The 16404-nt window shown below is 40.2% G+C and overlaps 1 protein-coding gene across 4 annotated transcripts in view; it reads right to left on the minus strand.

Moving 5' to 3' along the window:
• Positions 1-16404, minus strand: part of grid2 (glutamate receptor, ionotropic, delta 2) — a 506792-nt gene that overhangs the window by 11786 nt on the left and 478602 nt on the right. For all 4 annotated transcript variants that reach the window (XR_015036585.1, XR_015036586.1, XM_085786556.1 and 1 more), the window contains exon 15: positions 3279-3519. Coding sequence is in view for 2 of the 4 variants with exons in the window: in XM_085786556.1 (XP_085642682.1) it covers positions 3279-3519 (241 nt within the window). In the remaining 2 variants the exon portion in view is untranslated. The remainder of the gene's footprint in view (positions 1-3278; positions 3520-16404) is intronic.

Raw genomic sequence — 16404 nt, forward strand, 5'->3', positions numbered from 1 at the left:
ATAGTTGTCAACCCCCCGTCCCCCATCAAAGCCCATTTTGGTAACCAGACGACCATATCCGTAATACATTTTAAGAAACCTTGAATATTCCCCTGATTTGGATAGCTAAGGATTGGAAGTTGAATGTAAGACAGTAATTCTCATTATCCAGTCATTATCTACAAGTTAACCTTTACCTGTATTTATCAAAGAGTTCCCTCAAAAGGGAATAGGCATTTGTGGAAGGTGCAGTAATTTACCTGGTGGCAAAAAAAACATTTTCTGCTAAAAATGAATCTGTGCTTCTTTGTGACTCAGCCTAATTTGGTACCACCACATAAATAATAATCTGTGAACCAAAAGTGAAAATATTATTTCACACATAATTACATTCCTTTCAGTTCATCAGTGGCATGTTTTGCATACCAAATTGGCCACACTTGGCTGCAATTTCACAGTTTTGATTTAAGTCATTTACTCAAACACTTCCACCCTCTGTGTGTTTTGGTAAACATAGCAGTAGGCATGGGATGTGATGAGGTGGGTTGGGGTTGGAAATTGTTTTGGGAGCTGGTTCAAATGCTTTTTAAATCCCTTTGTGGATAAAAGGCTACTGAAATAGGAATGTTGCAATGATGTCATATTCTGGTTGAAAAGGGCATAGGCTTATGTAATTACAGTGCATTCATAGAAAATTTGGGCTGTTCCTTGACAAATTCACCTTTCTAGTCTATGGTGGATCTAACTGAGCTATATCATAACAGTGCAGCACTAGCACCGGGAGAAGATGTTGCAAACATCACTTTGATTGCTCCAATTGATATTCCTGCTGAGGTGATCATCCACACAAAGGCTGATTGGATATTTCACAGAGTGCTGCTGCTAATTTACAAGGTGGAGGGTTGCCACTGTTTTGGAGAGAACGCTGGTATAAATATCCATGCTTAATACGATGAGTCAGTTTGTGACTCTGTCTTGGTCAAGGCACAGTGGAGCATTCCAGCAGGCCCTTAGGCTGTTTTGTTTGGTATTTTGCTTTTAATGTTGCCAGTGTCCCCTTTTCTCCAAAACATTAACTTTTCAGAAAGGTAAGTGGTTGATTACCCTGTTGACACTGACACATCTGGCCTGTTTTAAATTAATCAACACCGTAGCAGAATTAATAAATCATTTAAAAAGGTGGGATTTTGCAGCGGTACCACTAGTGCACCAGTGCTAGCAGGTTACTGAATACATAACAGGGTCAACAGAGCAGATACTCACTAGTTTTACATGAGTAAATATCGATTAATGCCACTAAATTATCCATATTGAGGTTCTAGACTGTGATTGTGAGTACTTTGACATTAATACATTTGTTGTCCTTAGGGTCTGTGCTTCTACACATTCAATTCGAACTAATGGATTATACATTTAAGTGTCAGGTCTCAGCTTGACTTAGACAAGATTTGTGTCAAAAGTGAAAGAACCATGAAGATCTTTTAACAGTTATTAGGGTTCCAAAGTAATTAGGCACCTCAGAATGCAAGGTACATGTTTTGCCAAAATCGGCAGCTGGGTGTAAGCAGAAACCTGGTAGACCCAAGGAGCAGTTAGGGATATGCTTTCCCTGTAAACAAAAGACTTAATGGGTGTAAGAAGTCAGGCACAGGTAAAGTTCTATGATCTGAAGAAACTAAAAAATGAATCTCTATCAAGCTGAGGGAAAAATGAATAGATCACGATCCAAAGCCACCACCGAATCTGTCAGACATGATGGTGGTTCTGTTATAGCTGGGGCATGTATGGTTGCCAGTGGAACTGTTGCGCTGACATTTATTGATGATTTCCCCGCTGACCGAGGCAGCAGGATTAATGCAGAGATGCGTATAATAACACTCTGTTTGCTCACATTCATCTGAGCACATCAAAACTCATTGGACAACTTTTCAACGCTGTGCAGGAAAATGATTTTAAACGTTCAAGCAACCAAAGAGCTTTTCATGGTAAAGAGGTGAAATAATCTGGACTGGCTGAGTCAGTCAGCTGATCTCAATCACTTTGAATTGCGTTCTACATGCTGAAGACCAGACTAAAGCCAGAGAGACCCCTATACCAATCGAGTGAGTGAAGATATGGGAGAGTAGCACCAGGATCTGCTGTTGTCTGGAGATCACTTGGGGGGTCGTCAGGCAGTCATTAAATGCAAAGGATTTTTTTTTTAACAATTTGACTTGTGTTTGTGTTAATCCGTCTAGTTACTCTTGAATCCCTAAACTGTCCAAATAATCCAGACTCCTAACTATGAAAACACGTGATTACAACAACTCATTCAGACCCGAGACCATTACCCTGTTAGTGCAATGTGGATATGTCACGCAGGCCATGTTAGATTACATCATACGTAATATTAGACATCTTATTTGGCATTCATGTAATTGGCAACACTTCAGTTAAACTAATGAGGGCAAAAAAAGAATAGCACAAATGAAAAATAAACATCCTCTCCAATTAAGTCGAGTTAAATTTGCTGCTTAATACAATTTGAACTCCCATTCAATTTCATTTTGGCTGTGAGTGTCTCTTTGGTTAATCATTTTGATCATTTGACAGTAACTTTAATTAGGAAAACAATTAGAATTAAAAACATGACAGGATATTTTGTAAGTGTACAGGCCCACTGAGATCATGATTATTGGTGATCAAGTGAAATAAGCACAATATTCTCAGAGTTTGACTCATTATTTCTCTTTCAACATACCTTTGTGCACACAAGACTGCACAGTGCTATATGCGCGAAACCATGCAAAAGATCAATGCCAGTTCTCTCAGTGCAGAGCTAATGTGGCACCTCCAAGATTCATTTTGACAGATGTGTAAATTAAAGTTACAGCCTGTGGTAACAGACAGTATTGTTACTTCAGGGGTAGTGACACTGACACCACAGGAGGTTTTCAGAAGATCTGGATGCTGTCAGTGTCACAACTCTGACTGTCACTAAGAAAGCTCTTTTTATATTACCTCCTGCCTCATGCCTCTCTACTTTTAAGAACTTTTTCTTTTTTTTTTTAAACCTTACACCTCTGGACACAAAGTCTGGAGTTCATACTACATCCTTCTTTTTGTGCCTGAAACTCAACCACCTATGCCACCACCATCTGTCCACTGTCTGTTATTTCTTCTTCTCTTGGTAGTTTTTCCTAATAAATTACACTGCTCCACGGCCGTCCCTCAACATAGAGATGAGGAAGGATCTATTGTAGGCCCTGTACCTCTCTTGGTTCTGTTACTTCACTCTAAGCCACCCCTTCATCGCCTACCTCCTTGGAGGGGACCCTGGATCCCTTCCTCCGTGACCACCAGCTTTCCACCATGGCAATGAGGCAGGAGAGAACCACGCCAGCTGCCAGGACACAGAAAACTCCCGCAAAGCTGTGGATGTCCAGGGCGTTGCCACGCTGTCGTGTTTGGATTGAGCTGTAGAGGTCACAGGGGCTGTCCTTGGGCCACCACTTGAGCTTCAGTATATCCATGTCCCCGTTCTGTTGGAGCTCCAAAATCCTAGGAGATAAATAGAAAACACACAACTCTGAACACACAGACAGAACATAGAGGCCGCAAAATCTTATCTTACATATTAGTCAATTGTAAATATAATCTGTGAGGTGAAATCAGACAATTGATCCTTCTAATTTGAGGTTTCTAGAAAGTGGTCAGCACACACAAAAATAAACATTCATAAAAAAGTAGGTTTACAGGAATGAATGTGTTGGTAATCAGCCAGCAGCAAAATCCAGAAGAGTAACACACCACCATCCACAACAAGCTAAGTTACTACTGGGTATTATAATTTATGGTGTGAGTCCTACTTTAATGATCACAGAGTCAAAATGCTTCTTATCTTTCAAAACAATCACAGAGAATGAGAACAAATACACATTAATCAACCGCACAAACCCTGACAACACTGCAGCTTTGACTGCAGATGCTGTAACGTCTCTCTTCCATTTGAGGGCAGTGTTTGCCAGTCCAAATCCTCCCTGATCTCTGACAACCATATTGGGCTGTCAAACTCATTATGGCTAACATTAATATGTTTTGCAGCACAGCGCAAGTACACTGCCACAATGTCATTATGCAGCCTAGCTTTAAGTCCCACGATTGATGGCTTCAGAGAGGATACAGCTCAGAGGTTGATAGGGTCCCTCTGTTAGGCTTCAGCTTATTATTTAACTGGGTCGTTCGTTTTGGGTTGGAGGGGAGCTGCAGACACACACACACACACACAGACAGGCGCACAGAGATTCTGTTAGCATACGGCTGGGTATTTAACAGGAGCGAGGGGAACATGGAATGGCAGAGACTAAGAGGAAAAAAACAGTCTGGGAATGTGTGTTTATGTGCTAATGCATTTACCACCCAAGACATAAATCCTGGAACAGAAAACAAATGGATGCAAATTATGAACTAAGAAACTAAGCCACCACTGACTGACAGCAACACAGCTGAAACCCATTCAGGCATGAGTAAAATTAGAAATGTATCTATATGTATACTCAAGTTAACTTCAACAGGATTCATATTATAGGAACATGGAGACAGATGTTTGCAATTATGTGCAGAACTTCCTGAGGGCAAACGTCTCCTGAAATTTCAATGATAACATGCTGATATGAATGACGTTGCCCATCTCTCATCTTCCTTTTTCCTCATACAGAATGTGCAAAATGGACCAAAATCAATCAAGAAATGCAAATGAGTCCTGCAGACAGTTTACATAATTAATTTCATCCACAATAGCCACAAAAAACATGTCTCATTTCAATGTAAATCAGCAAAACAGGCTCACTACGTTGCTCTATAACCATGTCACTCTCATTTAGGGACATTCTCTTATCACTTCCTGGCCTATAAAGTGCTGGTGGGACTGGGGAACTACATGGTTAAAATGCCAATTGTAACTGTAACTGATTGGACAGGAAGAGAAGAGAAGAGAAGAGAAGAGAAGAGAAGAGAAGAGAAGAGAAGAGAAGAGAAGAGAAGAGAAGAGAAGAGAAGAGAAGAGAAGAGAAGAGAAGAGAAGAGAAGAGAAGAGAAACACAAAACACTAATTCTTACAGCAAATCCACCAATAGTCATTTTAATAGGAGATCATGTCCACCAACTGCTGGCTTGATTGTGAGATTGCTTGGATCTGACTAGCGCAGATTAGATTGGAAACAACTTTGTTTAGATGAACTGCAGTGTTGACACAAAACAAATTAAATCAACAGATTATACACTATAGTTCTGCAGTGGTAGTACGGCCTAGTTGTGTGCCCTGGGTATTAGATTTCTTAATTTAGGCCCAAACCTGAACCCGACCCCCCCCCCAAAAAAAACGACTAAAGGCCAACAATTTATACTAATTGGTTGGGTCGGGCTTGGGCTTTGGAGAAAAAAAAGTCTCTAACACAGTGATCGCCTGCACTCAGGCCTGGCACCAGGATAAGGTTGCCGAGGAGGCACAGCTCTGCTTCATGTCAGAACCATGGATATCGTTGTGGTGTTTTCACCCAAGAGTCGCTGCCGCTCTCCTCTCTATGAATCTTGTATCTCGTTCAGTATTTTATTTGATTTTGCTTATTTTCTACATGGTACGCAACTAGCTCAGGCTCAATATTGTATGTGATGATCTCGGGCGAGTTTGGCTTGGACTTCCACACTTTCAGATCACGTTTGGATTTTTAGGCCCATTGAGAACTCAACTGGTTTTTATCCTGCTGGCATGGATATGTCTCCACATGTTTTCTGCATCTGTTCTTTTTCAGTAGTGCAGTGTGGGCCCTGCTCCCACTTTTTCTTGTGTTAAAATGTTTCTAACTTACTTTTGGACTGTAATGTTAGATAACAGACTTTTGCCCCTGATACTGATTCATGCTTGACCACTCGTTACTCCCTCTGAGTGCTACAATTCTGATTGCTGGTGGAGCAACGGTGCAAAAAAAAAAAAAAAGTGACTTTAATGTTGCATCCAGGGCACAGTTGATATGTCAGCTTCGGATGACTAACATGAGATTTGAACAGTACCTGTTTTAATCAAAATTTGAACAGCATCCCACCAAGTTTGTTTTTAGTAGACGACAGTATCACAGAAAAACAAGTATAAATTAAAGTTAGAACAAGCCCTTTTTCCTGGATAAATGTTTTGCCTTAAACACAGTACTGACCTTTTCATCTATCACTCTGACAACAGATGCTTCTCTTTCACACACACACACACAAGGCTGCGCTCTGACAGACAGCTACAGACAAAGATGGATTACAGACAGACTAATGAGATGGAATAAGAGCAATCCCACCTATCAAAGAAGCAAGGCACTGTTTTGTCAAAATATTTCATCATTTCATTTCTTGCATGGAATTCAGCCAACTTCTAAAGATTTCTTGTTTGAATTGATGTCTTTTCATGTTTGTCAAAAGAAGAGGCATGCTTCATGTTTTGGAGTCGCTGTCTGTTATCTGTAGCTCAAGAGCTGATTGTTCTTATGTGTAACAAATGCAAAGTCATCCAGGTTTTGTGTGGCACTTAAATAGTGGCAACAGGTGGTGGCATTTTCTTGTTTCATCCACTTTAACATTTGTGAACACAAATACTGTGGACAGTAAATCCCTTTGTGACAAAATGCTACAAAAGTTGTTTACTGCTGACCTTTGAGGGAAAACAGATAAACACTGGAAAGGATAATTAGCATTCGTTTCTTGGAGAGAGACACAGCGATGTCACTTGAAACAAAGAAACTGATGTTTTTATATTGTTATTTGGTGAGAGTACCAGCTATATTAAGTTAAAAATCTCTTCTCTGATGAACACACACAAAAATTCCAACTAAATGCCGACCTTTTCCAATTCTAGACAATCAAAACCGTGCCAAACAAATTGATGAAGATTATCTAAAAGGCATACTCGCTAACTTGATTAAAGATCAAACTGACTTTCATCATAGAAATTGTTAGGTTGTGACTGAGCGGTATGTAACTTTGAGGGAGGATGGCGTGGAACAGATTTGCTATTCAGAACGGAGAGCGTTTTCTCTCTCCGATATTATGACCTGTCTGCCTGTGGAGCTCATCATCTATCATTCTGCAGTAATTGCCCTATCAGAGTTATGCAAAGGCTGCTTCCTGATAGGCTCTTGAATCAAACCAGAGCACTGACATGGACTCATAAGAACATTCAGGGGCACACACGCACATACACAGAGTACATGTACAATTACCTTACATTCATCTTATTGAGGTTAAGCTGCCTTTATCCTGCCCACAGCTAGACAAGTACACTGTTTCTAACTGTAGAATGTTTGAAGAAAACAATAAATGTAGGGTTGGAGATCCTATTCCGGAGCATTTTTTTTACTGAGTCAGTTGAAATCCTCTCAATAATTAAAGTTAATGAAATTAATTAAATGTTTTTTCACAAAAATGAAAAAAGTCAGTCACCTGTGGAACGGACAATCCTGTAAAAACACCATCCAATCATCTTCAAGTCAATTGGATCGTGATATGTCAATAGAGTTGCCATTTGTGTCCCTCCCTCTGCACGTACCGCTCTTTGTGCACTAATCGCGCATGCGATCAGAGTCTTATGAGCGTGGAAAAATGCCAGTAATCCAATGCACCACACTGAAGTCTGGTAGGTGGCAATGTAGCTCTAAGCCTGACACTAGGTAGTTTATTATAATGTTAGGCGTTTTCTTTCATGTGAATGAGCCACGAAAAAAAAAAGCTGTTGGAAAGTTAGCGATGCTGACAGTATGCAACCAAGTAAAAATATAACTGGAATGGAATATGGGTTTGCCAGAGTAATTCTTGTGCTGATGATGTGTCAATCTCATCACTTATAGATTGTGTATGGAAGAGGGTTATGAATGAATTCACAGATAAAATAAGTTATGTACAAGTTTAAAAGATGACGCATGGAGCTACTAGATAAGGTATACTTCAGCTTTGTAAGAGACATTGAGCATGATTCATTTCTAAACTCACAAAAGCAGTTTCCACTGTGCTTCATTTATCTCTATCCCATGGCTGACAGTCAGGATGAAAGGCCACTACAAGCTGGCCGACAAAAAACATGGGGTTGAGTCAAAGGTTTCCCACATTATACCATCTGTCTAGATTTTTTAAATTTGGCTGTTCACATTCAAAACACATCATAATTCTCTAATGCACAGTTTGTTCAGAAACAATGACAAAGCTAATGAGAGCTAGGAGCAAATTAAAGCTAATTAAAGCGTGCACATGTGTGTAGATGTCATGGGCGTTATTACTTAAAGAAAGATCCACCACATTACACAGAGATTGATGGATTTCTTGCTAAAGCAGAGTAGACATAATCAGACAGCTCATTTATTCAACCCCAAAGCAGTGTGCTTTCCCCATGCACAGTTAATCTTAAAACATTTTTTCTTCAGTTTCACTCTGGACTGGAGAATAATCAAGTGTGCATTTGTGTACAGTTAGATGTGGTTCTTCTCTTTCTTCCTTCCTTCAAGTGCTTCTTACTCAAGACATCACCAGTCAGCACACTGCTGCATGAAATATCAAGTAATAGATCAATTTAGTCCAAGTCAACACATTTACTCTTATTATTCAAAAAGATGCTTTTCTGTTATTACTGCCTTTCCTACACAAGCAAACTGCGTCACTGAAGACGGACCTTTTGCAAAACCACTTTCAGGGTGTTGATGTTCAGGAAGTCATTGTAGATGTGAAGATGGGGGAAACAGCCTTTTCACTGGGGCAGGTAATATTTTTTCTGGTGTCTGATTGGGTCTGAGTGCTCAGTGGAATAATATACATGTGTATTAGGCCTTAATTTATAAGAATAGCATAAACTATATGTCAGTGCATTCTGAGCCTGTGTAAAACAGGTATTAGAGGCACATCGTGCTTTTTATGCAGGGGCTTCATGTCAACTGCAAGTTAACATCTAATTAAATGCATCATTGTCAACTAACATGTACAGTATATGTGAATGTTTCAATGTCAATGTCAGCAGCATACACAAGGGTAGTAAAGTGTGTTTGATGGATTAAATGTAATTACAGAACAGGGGTTAATTCATCTGTGTCTATGTGTCTGTTATGGCCTCCTTGAGTGAAACAGCTGCCCACAGCTGTGCATGTGTATACTGTATGCATGCATGTATTTCTTTGTAATAACGTCTTAACAGATCATGTATGTTGCAAGTGTGTATGCACATGTATCTCCACGAGTCTATGAGACAGCTGGTGTGCTGCAAGACGCATTAACACTTTGTATGTAATGAGTTTGCTTTAAGATCGTTGACTTTGACTGGGGAGATCTATAATGACTTTAACACTCCCACTGGCTGTTAAAGCAAATGAGCAGAGGTTGCCAGTGTGGCGAGGGGCAACTGCTCAATGCATGTGTGTTGCAGTGTGTGTGTGTATTTGTCCGTATGACAGTGTGTGTGTGTACTCTGTCTCTGCCTCCCTGTTCTCTCCGGAGTGGCTGCTACTGTGTGGACTGGATGTTGCCATGGCAACTCTATGGCAGCAGCCTTGATGGTGGGATGATCACACATTATTAGTTGACTCAAGCTGAAAGGAAAAATACCACAGTGACTTAGATAGGGGACAAACATGAGCACATTATGTTAATAAATGTCTTTATGAGTCCAGACATGTACAAACATGTGCAGGCATATGAACAAACACAATTTTATTGAAGCTGAGGGTGAATAACTGGATTCGAAGAGAAAAAAAGCCTAATGTTAAAAACAGTACTGATGCTTTAGTGGGCATATGAGTTATTTTCTTGTGTTGACTTAATCAAAGTTTTGAACGGTCCTTTGTGAGTTGGACTCATTAATGTATTCTGAACAAAAACAATTTATGTTTATATGTAGCCTATTGCCTAAAAAGTGGGGTTTTAGGAGCTCATTTGACTTTATTTGACAGCAGCATCTATTTGCAACAGTTTAATGAGCAGCCCCTAACGTTATAAATGATATCCCTACTGGAGTGAAAATGGACTGTTAAGAGATTTCACACTGTGTTGCTGTGCCACTGCTGGGGTAAGGGGAATCTTTCTAACTCAATGGATGGCGGGACTGTTCGAACTAGACACTATAGACTACAAAGTGAGTTTTGAAAGCCTGTTATCTCAGCACCTGGCAAACTGATCGTTGAGTCATTGGTATTGATCAAGTCAGCTATCAACTCCCTCTAGATATATTATGGCTGTTTTCTGCTACGGGACAATAAAAATCTCACTTATTGCCCCCTTAAATGTGCTGCAACTCCATATCTTGTGTTGATTCTGCAGTCTTTCCCAGGCCCATCCATAAGGCCTCTATAAATGCAGGTTATGTCCCATGCTGCTTTTCCCCCAGTAAAGGATTTACTGCAGCTGTAGCCAGTTAAAATGCAGAGCAGTGTGAGTTAGATGATCAAGCATAATGTGAAACAGTTCAGTGAATTTCAGAACTGGCTAGATAGACCTCTTAACAGTTTCTATGAGAGGTGCCGAGGCTTAGTGCGTCATTTCAGGGCATACTATCGTACGGAGAACAGCTAAATACATCTGCAGCAGCTACAACAGTCTTGATCTTTTTCCTTTCTTTTTTTTTTAAAGAATATAATAATACTTCACCTGTCACCTCTGTAGCAAACACAATTTTAACTTGGAGACAGTGAGAAGTGGAAGTTACTGTGAGGTGAAAGGTGGATAGTGAACATGAACGTGTGGGAGAAGAGAAGTAAGTGAGATGAAGAAAGGAAAATGGTGTGTTCAATCTGGATGGATGGCTCCCAACAAAATCATACAATGGAGAAAAGGAGAGTGCAGGAGAGAAAGTAGGAAGCGACATGGTTGATGAAGTAAGATGAGTAGGGGGGGAGAAAAGACGATAGATAAGATGAGTGAGCAGGAGAAGAATGTCAAATGAAATGAGCTGAGAGGGGGATGGAAGAAGGGGGGATGAGAGACAGACGTGTTATGCTAAAATGAGTTTGTTACTCTGAGACGACTGTTGGTTGTCAGCTCCTTAAATGAGAACAACACTGAGCTGACACCTCAGTTACTAGCTTAACACAAAGCTGGCTACATCAGCGGTCTCTGGCTGCCTCAGTGGTGTTAGCCGCACAGGAAAACATGATGAAGAATAATGTTCATATAATAATAAATAACACACAAAAAAAAGTTTCTGGAAGTAGTTTCACTGTAGCTCTGATGACTGCTGCGTCAGAAGGAGTTTGAAATTCTGCCGTCAGAGTACGAGCATGTCTTCGAAAATATGCGATTTGTTTGTGAAAATATCTGCATGAAAGCCTGTACAGTGAGACAGACGTATAGCAGGTTTCTCAAGGTGAAACCCCGTGTGGCTGGCAGAGTTTCAGTCTGAAAGGGAAATGGGCTGAGTTGTAGAGTTCACCCAGCTTGAGCATTGCTTGTAGTTTTCCGAGTAGGTGAGAGTGACATAGTGATTAGGGAGGTCGGCCTTGAACTAAAGAGCTGAACTCCAGCACTCATGTCAGCACACAACCCACTGAAGCATCTCTGAATCACCTCAAGCTAAACGGCTGCTGAAGCTCATTTCTGACCAGCCTGTAGAGACGATGGGGAATCAATAAAGCATCAGATCATTATTATTAAATCACATTGGTTGTTGCTGTGCGACCTGCTTCAGAGAACGACCAAACCCTGACGTTCTGTGGTAAAAAAAATCACACAAGAACAGCAACGAGCTGACCTGTGCTGCAGTTACTTTCTTTATTTGTCCAAATGATTTCATCACTTTTGTGAGCAAGTTTCTCATTGGCTTGAATCTTAGTCAGGAGCAGAGAGACTTATCATCATCGACAGTCAGGCCCCTGCTCCTCATTGTTCTCGTCTTGTGTTTCATTTTAAAAGGGAAGGTGATAGAAGCTAGGACTGAAGCACGCTGACCCACAGCCACATGTCAATATCTCAGTGTCTGGAAAGTCTGTTTGTTCAACCGCAGACTGCCGGAGTCATCTCAGACAGAAAGATTATTCCGCCACTGGTGGTGCATATTTGAGATGGTTTTAAAGTGGATTTAGTTTGGTGCCAAATATAAAAAGAGTGAACTCCAGAAGTCTTTCCAGTGACCTTCATAGTTGTAGACTGGCCATTTTCTCAGCCCTAATTTTTGCGGCAGAGATAACTTGCTGCTTTCGCAGTTCCAAAGTGCATAACTTGGTCGGAAATTGAGGAAATTTGCTGACTCTTTTAAAGCTGGGTGCCATCAGAGGGGACAGATAACATCAGATAACATACTGTTGAACATAATGTCAAGTAGCATCAGACTTCCTGGTTGATTTTCTCAGCACAAGCTCTGAACTGATGTTTCAGATTATGTTTGAGGGCTTTCCACATATCATCACCATGATGGAGAATACTTTCAAATTACAAGTTTAAACCTCATCACTTTCTACTGTAGAGCAGGGGCAATTTGCATACAGTGCCAAAACTGTGTGGGATTTCGAACTCACCCCATTTCCCTCTGACAAACACAGAGCCTATAATTGCTGTAGTTCCTCAACACTGGAGTCTGGCATTCTCTTTCACTGGACAAATTATCACAGACAAGATACACAGCAAACCCCTTGCTTCATGTCATACAGTGAAGTCAAGTGAAGAAGTAAATCTATGTTAAGAATCTTATAAGAGCTGGTTTAAATAGAGTCATGGCTGATATCTACAGATAGATAGATATAGTGTGTGTGTGTGTGTGTGTGTGTGTGTGTAAAGGTAAAGGTAAAGGTACTTTATTTGTCACATATACAGCTAGTACAGTGAAATTCTTTCTCTGCATTTAACCCATAGTGTGTGTGTGTGTGTGTGTGTGTGTGTGTCAACCTGCTGCATACCTTTAAGTCACTGAAACACACAGAGAAGAGGAACACAGAAACCTTCCACCTGTGAGGCACCCATGTTCGTTACTGAGCCAACACGTTGCCCTTTCAATTATTGGTGTGTCAGCACAAGGAGCGGGGTATGAGAGGGTTATTTACCCATGAGTCTTTGGTGCCCTCAAGTAAAGTTTGCAGAGCTTAATTATTCCAATTAGCAGTCTCAGGGTCCAATGTCATACATTTTGTCAACAAAGTTTTCAATTAAGCATCATTAAAGCACAGTGTGGGGGTTAACTGGAACACCCTCACACTGTGTTACCAAGCTGAACTATAATAAACAACACGCAGAAGTCACACAGTCATTAACCATCATTAAGACATGGAGAGGGTAAGAGAGTGACAGAGAGAGAGAACGAGTCACATCCCCATCATGAATTGTGATTAATAAAGATTTAATGAATGTACTGAGCGTGTGGGCTGAGTCTGACGGTGATAGATTGGTACAAGAGTGACAGCTTTAGAGCACAAGAGCTTAGAGCAAAGTCACAGAGAGAGAGAGGGAGAGGGAGAGAGAGAAAGCAAGGAAGATTTAATTGACACTTGACATTAAATCCATTTTTTGTCATCTGGAACAATGTCACTGTTGTAAAAAAAAAAAACGCACGTGCACGCACGCACGCACGCACGCACGCACGCACGCACGCACGCACGCACGCACGCACGCACGCACGCACGCACGCACACACACACACACACACACACACACACACACACACACACACACACACACACACACACACACACACACACACACACACACACACACACACACACACACACACACACACACACACACACACACACACACACACACACACACACACACACACACACACACACACACACACACACACACCTTTTCTTTGCTCAACACCCTATGGAAAATAAATGCATTATTTCTCCCCATGGATAGTGATTTCCATGGATTGGAAAGTGAGGGCTTCAGAGCCTACATCTTAACTTAAGCTCACTGTGTGAATGAGTGCGTATGTGTGATGGAGAGACAGAGCTTTTGGTTTCTTCAGCAGGACCCTTGATTGAAGTTTATTTTGATCATGCACGTAGCTCACAGTACCATGGGACTACAAAGGTCTAAAAAAAAAAAACAAAAAGCACATATCGGACCATTTTGAAAGTCTTCAGTGACAACAAATTGTTCCAATTGCTACTTGTATCCAGGTCTTTTTTTCAAACCTACTGTTATTGTTCTTTTTTTCCCCTCCCATGAGATTAAGATGGAAATAGACATGATCAATACAAGAAATTAATCATAAATGAGAAAGGGAGAACAAGAGGGAGAGAGGCAATGAGAGCGAAAAAATAAACTTGATAAAAATATATTATTACTCAATACTCAACTCAATATGTCCCTTGCCACCTGCAGCCCCAGTCAAGAAAATAATACTCACAGAACGACGATTTTGAAATAAGTGAAGGTTTACTCAATATGTACTATATTTAACCATGGCTCCAAGACTTGACTTGTTTTTCCAATACAGTATAACACACCATGTAAACAGGCTAAGGCTAATCTAGGCTAATGTTTTGTTTTGTCTGACCAACAAAACCCACATTTGTAATTTTTATGATATAAGTCCTCATGCTGGAAAAGGTGGAATAACAGATGGAATGTTTATGCTTATGCAAACAGATTCTGTTAATTCATGAAACAATAATCAACAAAGTTAAGCTTTGGTTGGCTTACCGACCTGATTTTGCATTTTGGATGGCAATAATGCAATCTGTTGTGTGGGTTCTCTCTGTATTTGTAGGCATAACACCTACACTAAGTTGTAAATGTGTGATTGACAGTATGCAAACATTCATATTTTATATTCAGCTGAAATTGGAACTTGTATTGACTTATTACAAGAACACGTACAGCCTTTTTTTTTTTTTTTCCAGAACCACTTTACAGTTCAGACAGCTGTGACAGGGCACAAACAGTGCAGGTATTATACCCCAAGCCCTCTTCTTGCAGACTGTTTACTACCCTTCTGTTGGGACTAAAATGTAAGATTTACAAAGACAGCTTTAAAAGCTATTTATATGTGTCCTTCAATGGTGCGGCTCAGTTTATCTCAATCATATACATTTCCAAAGAAAAACTCCACAACACGAGTCATTAAATTTCACTTCAAGGTTCGCAATACTCAAACTTTCAAAAGTCAGTTCATCAACAGTTTTTTAACTATTGTTGACAATTTTATTGTCATGAGACCTGCTGATGTAAAATCTCACCAAAAGCATCACAAACAAACTAATTTATGAGCCATACAGTTTACTTTAGATTCACTGGTACTCTGAGCATTTTAATATCACTTAAAAACATCTTTTAGTGAAGAACTACTTTCACATTAGTGACACATCACTTACTGTGGGACTTCGATTTATTGTCTGGATGGGATTTAAAATAAATGCATGAAGGCGCCGAGGGTGTAGAGGGAACAATGAAAAAGGCATGTGTGGATTGCTGGATTTAAGGCTGAGATAAAAGCAAGTCTGCACCAAAGATATTAAGAGAAGGGGACAAAGATGAATCACACATATGTATGCAATGCATGCCGTCTCTAATTAAAATGTAGCAATAAGGGACTTACTTTGTCACATTACTCAGATAAAACCATATTCAGGGAATGAAATTTGTTTTTTTTGGCAGAAAAATATGTTTCCTGAAAAGATAAGAAATAATAATTCTAAACTAACTCCATTCTCTCACTTTTGTGAGAATCCTCACACATTTGCAATTTTGATCACCTGAAGCGTGATATTTACCATGTCAGGAAATTACAAGCCACAGTCAAACAGGCTAATGTAATTTAAAAATATGAAACCTGTTTCCAGTGCCCTCTCACTGTTGCAATTTAACCAGTGGTCTCTGAGGTGTGATGTAGCCATGATTGCAGCAATGAATTGTTGTTGTTGTATGCGTCATTTGGCCCCTCGAGCGTACCATAGCATGCACGGCCACGGTCCACACAGAAACACAGCCTGCCATGGATGTATTTAAAAGCACTCAACTCTCAGCCCTCGAGCCACTGATGAACACTTGCCTGCAGCCAGGTAATAAAACAACGATGTGAATGCTACGTTGTTGCTGAATTGAGCAAGCAGACCATAATCAAATCCATATAATTATTTTTATTATATATTGTACAACCAGAACTCTTTGTGTGCCTAAATTGAAAGGCAGGATTTTTATGGAAACAATCCTCTAATACCATGACACTGATAACTAAAGGAACATAATTCATTCTCTCTGAACTGTTTTTTTGCTCCTAACATTTATCATTGGCTTGCGAAGAATTTGTCGCACTCGCTAAATCAAAGATGAAGTCAAGATTAAAATTATGCAATCCTTACCCTACAAAGAGATACCTCATCTATCTTGCAATGAAAATATAAAATTTAACCACATTCAATATGCACAATAAATAGTCTCGCCCACAGCTTATCATTGTCAACTGCAGCAAGCTCAAGATGTCCATCTGCTGTGGATTAA

The sequence above is a fragment of the Trachurus japonicus genome, chromosome 9, assembly GCF_045865225.1.
Source record: "Trachurus japonicus isolate A0001 chromosome 9, Traja_1.0".
NCBI classification, from domain to species: domain Eukaryota; kingdom Metazoa; phylum Chordata; class Actinopteri; order Carangiformes; family Carangidae; genus Trachurus; species Trachurus japonicus.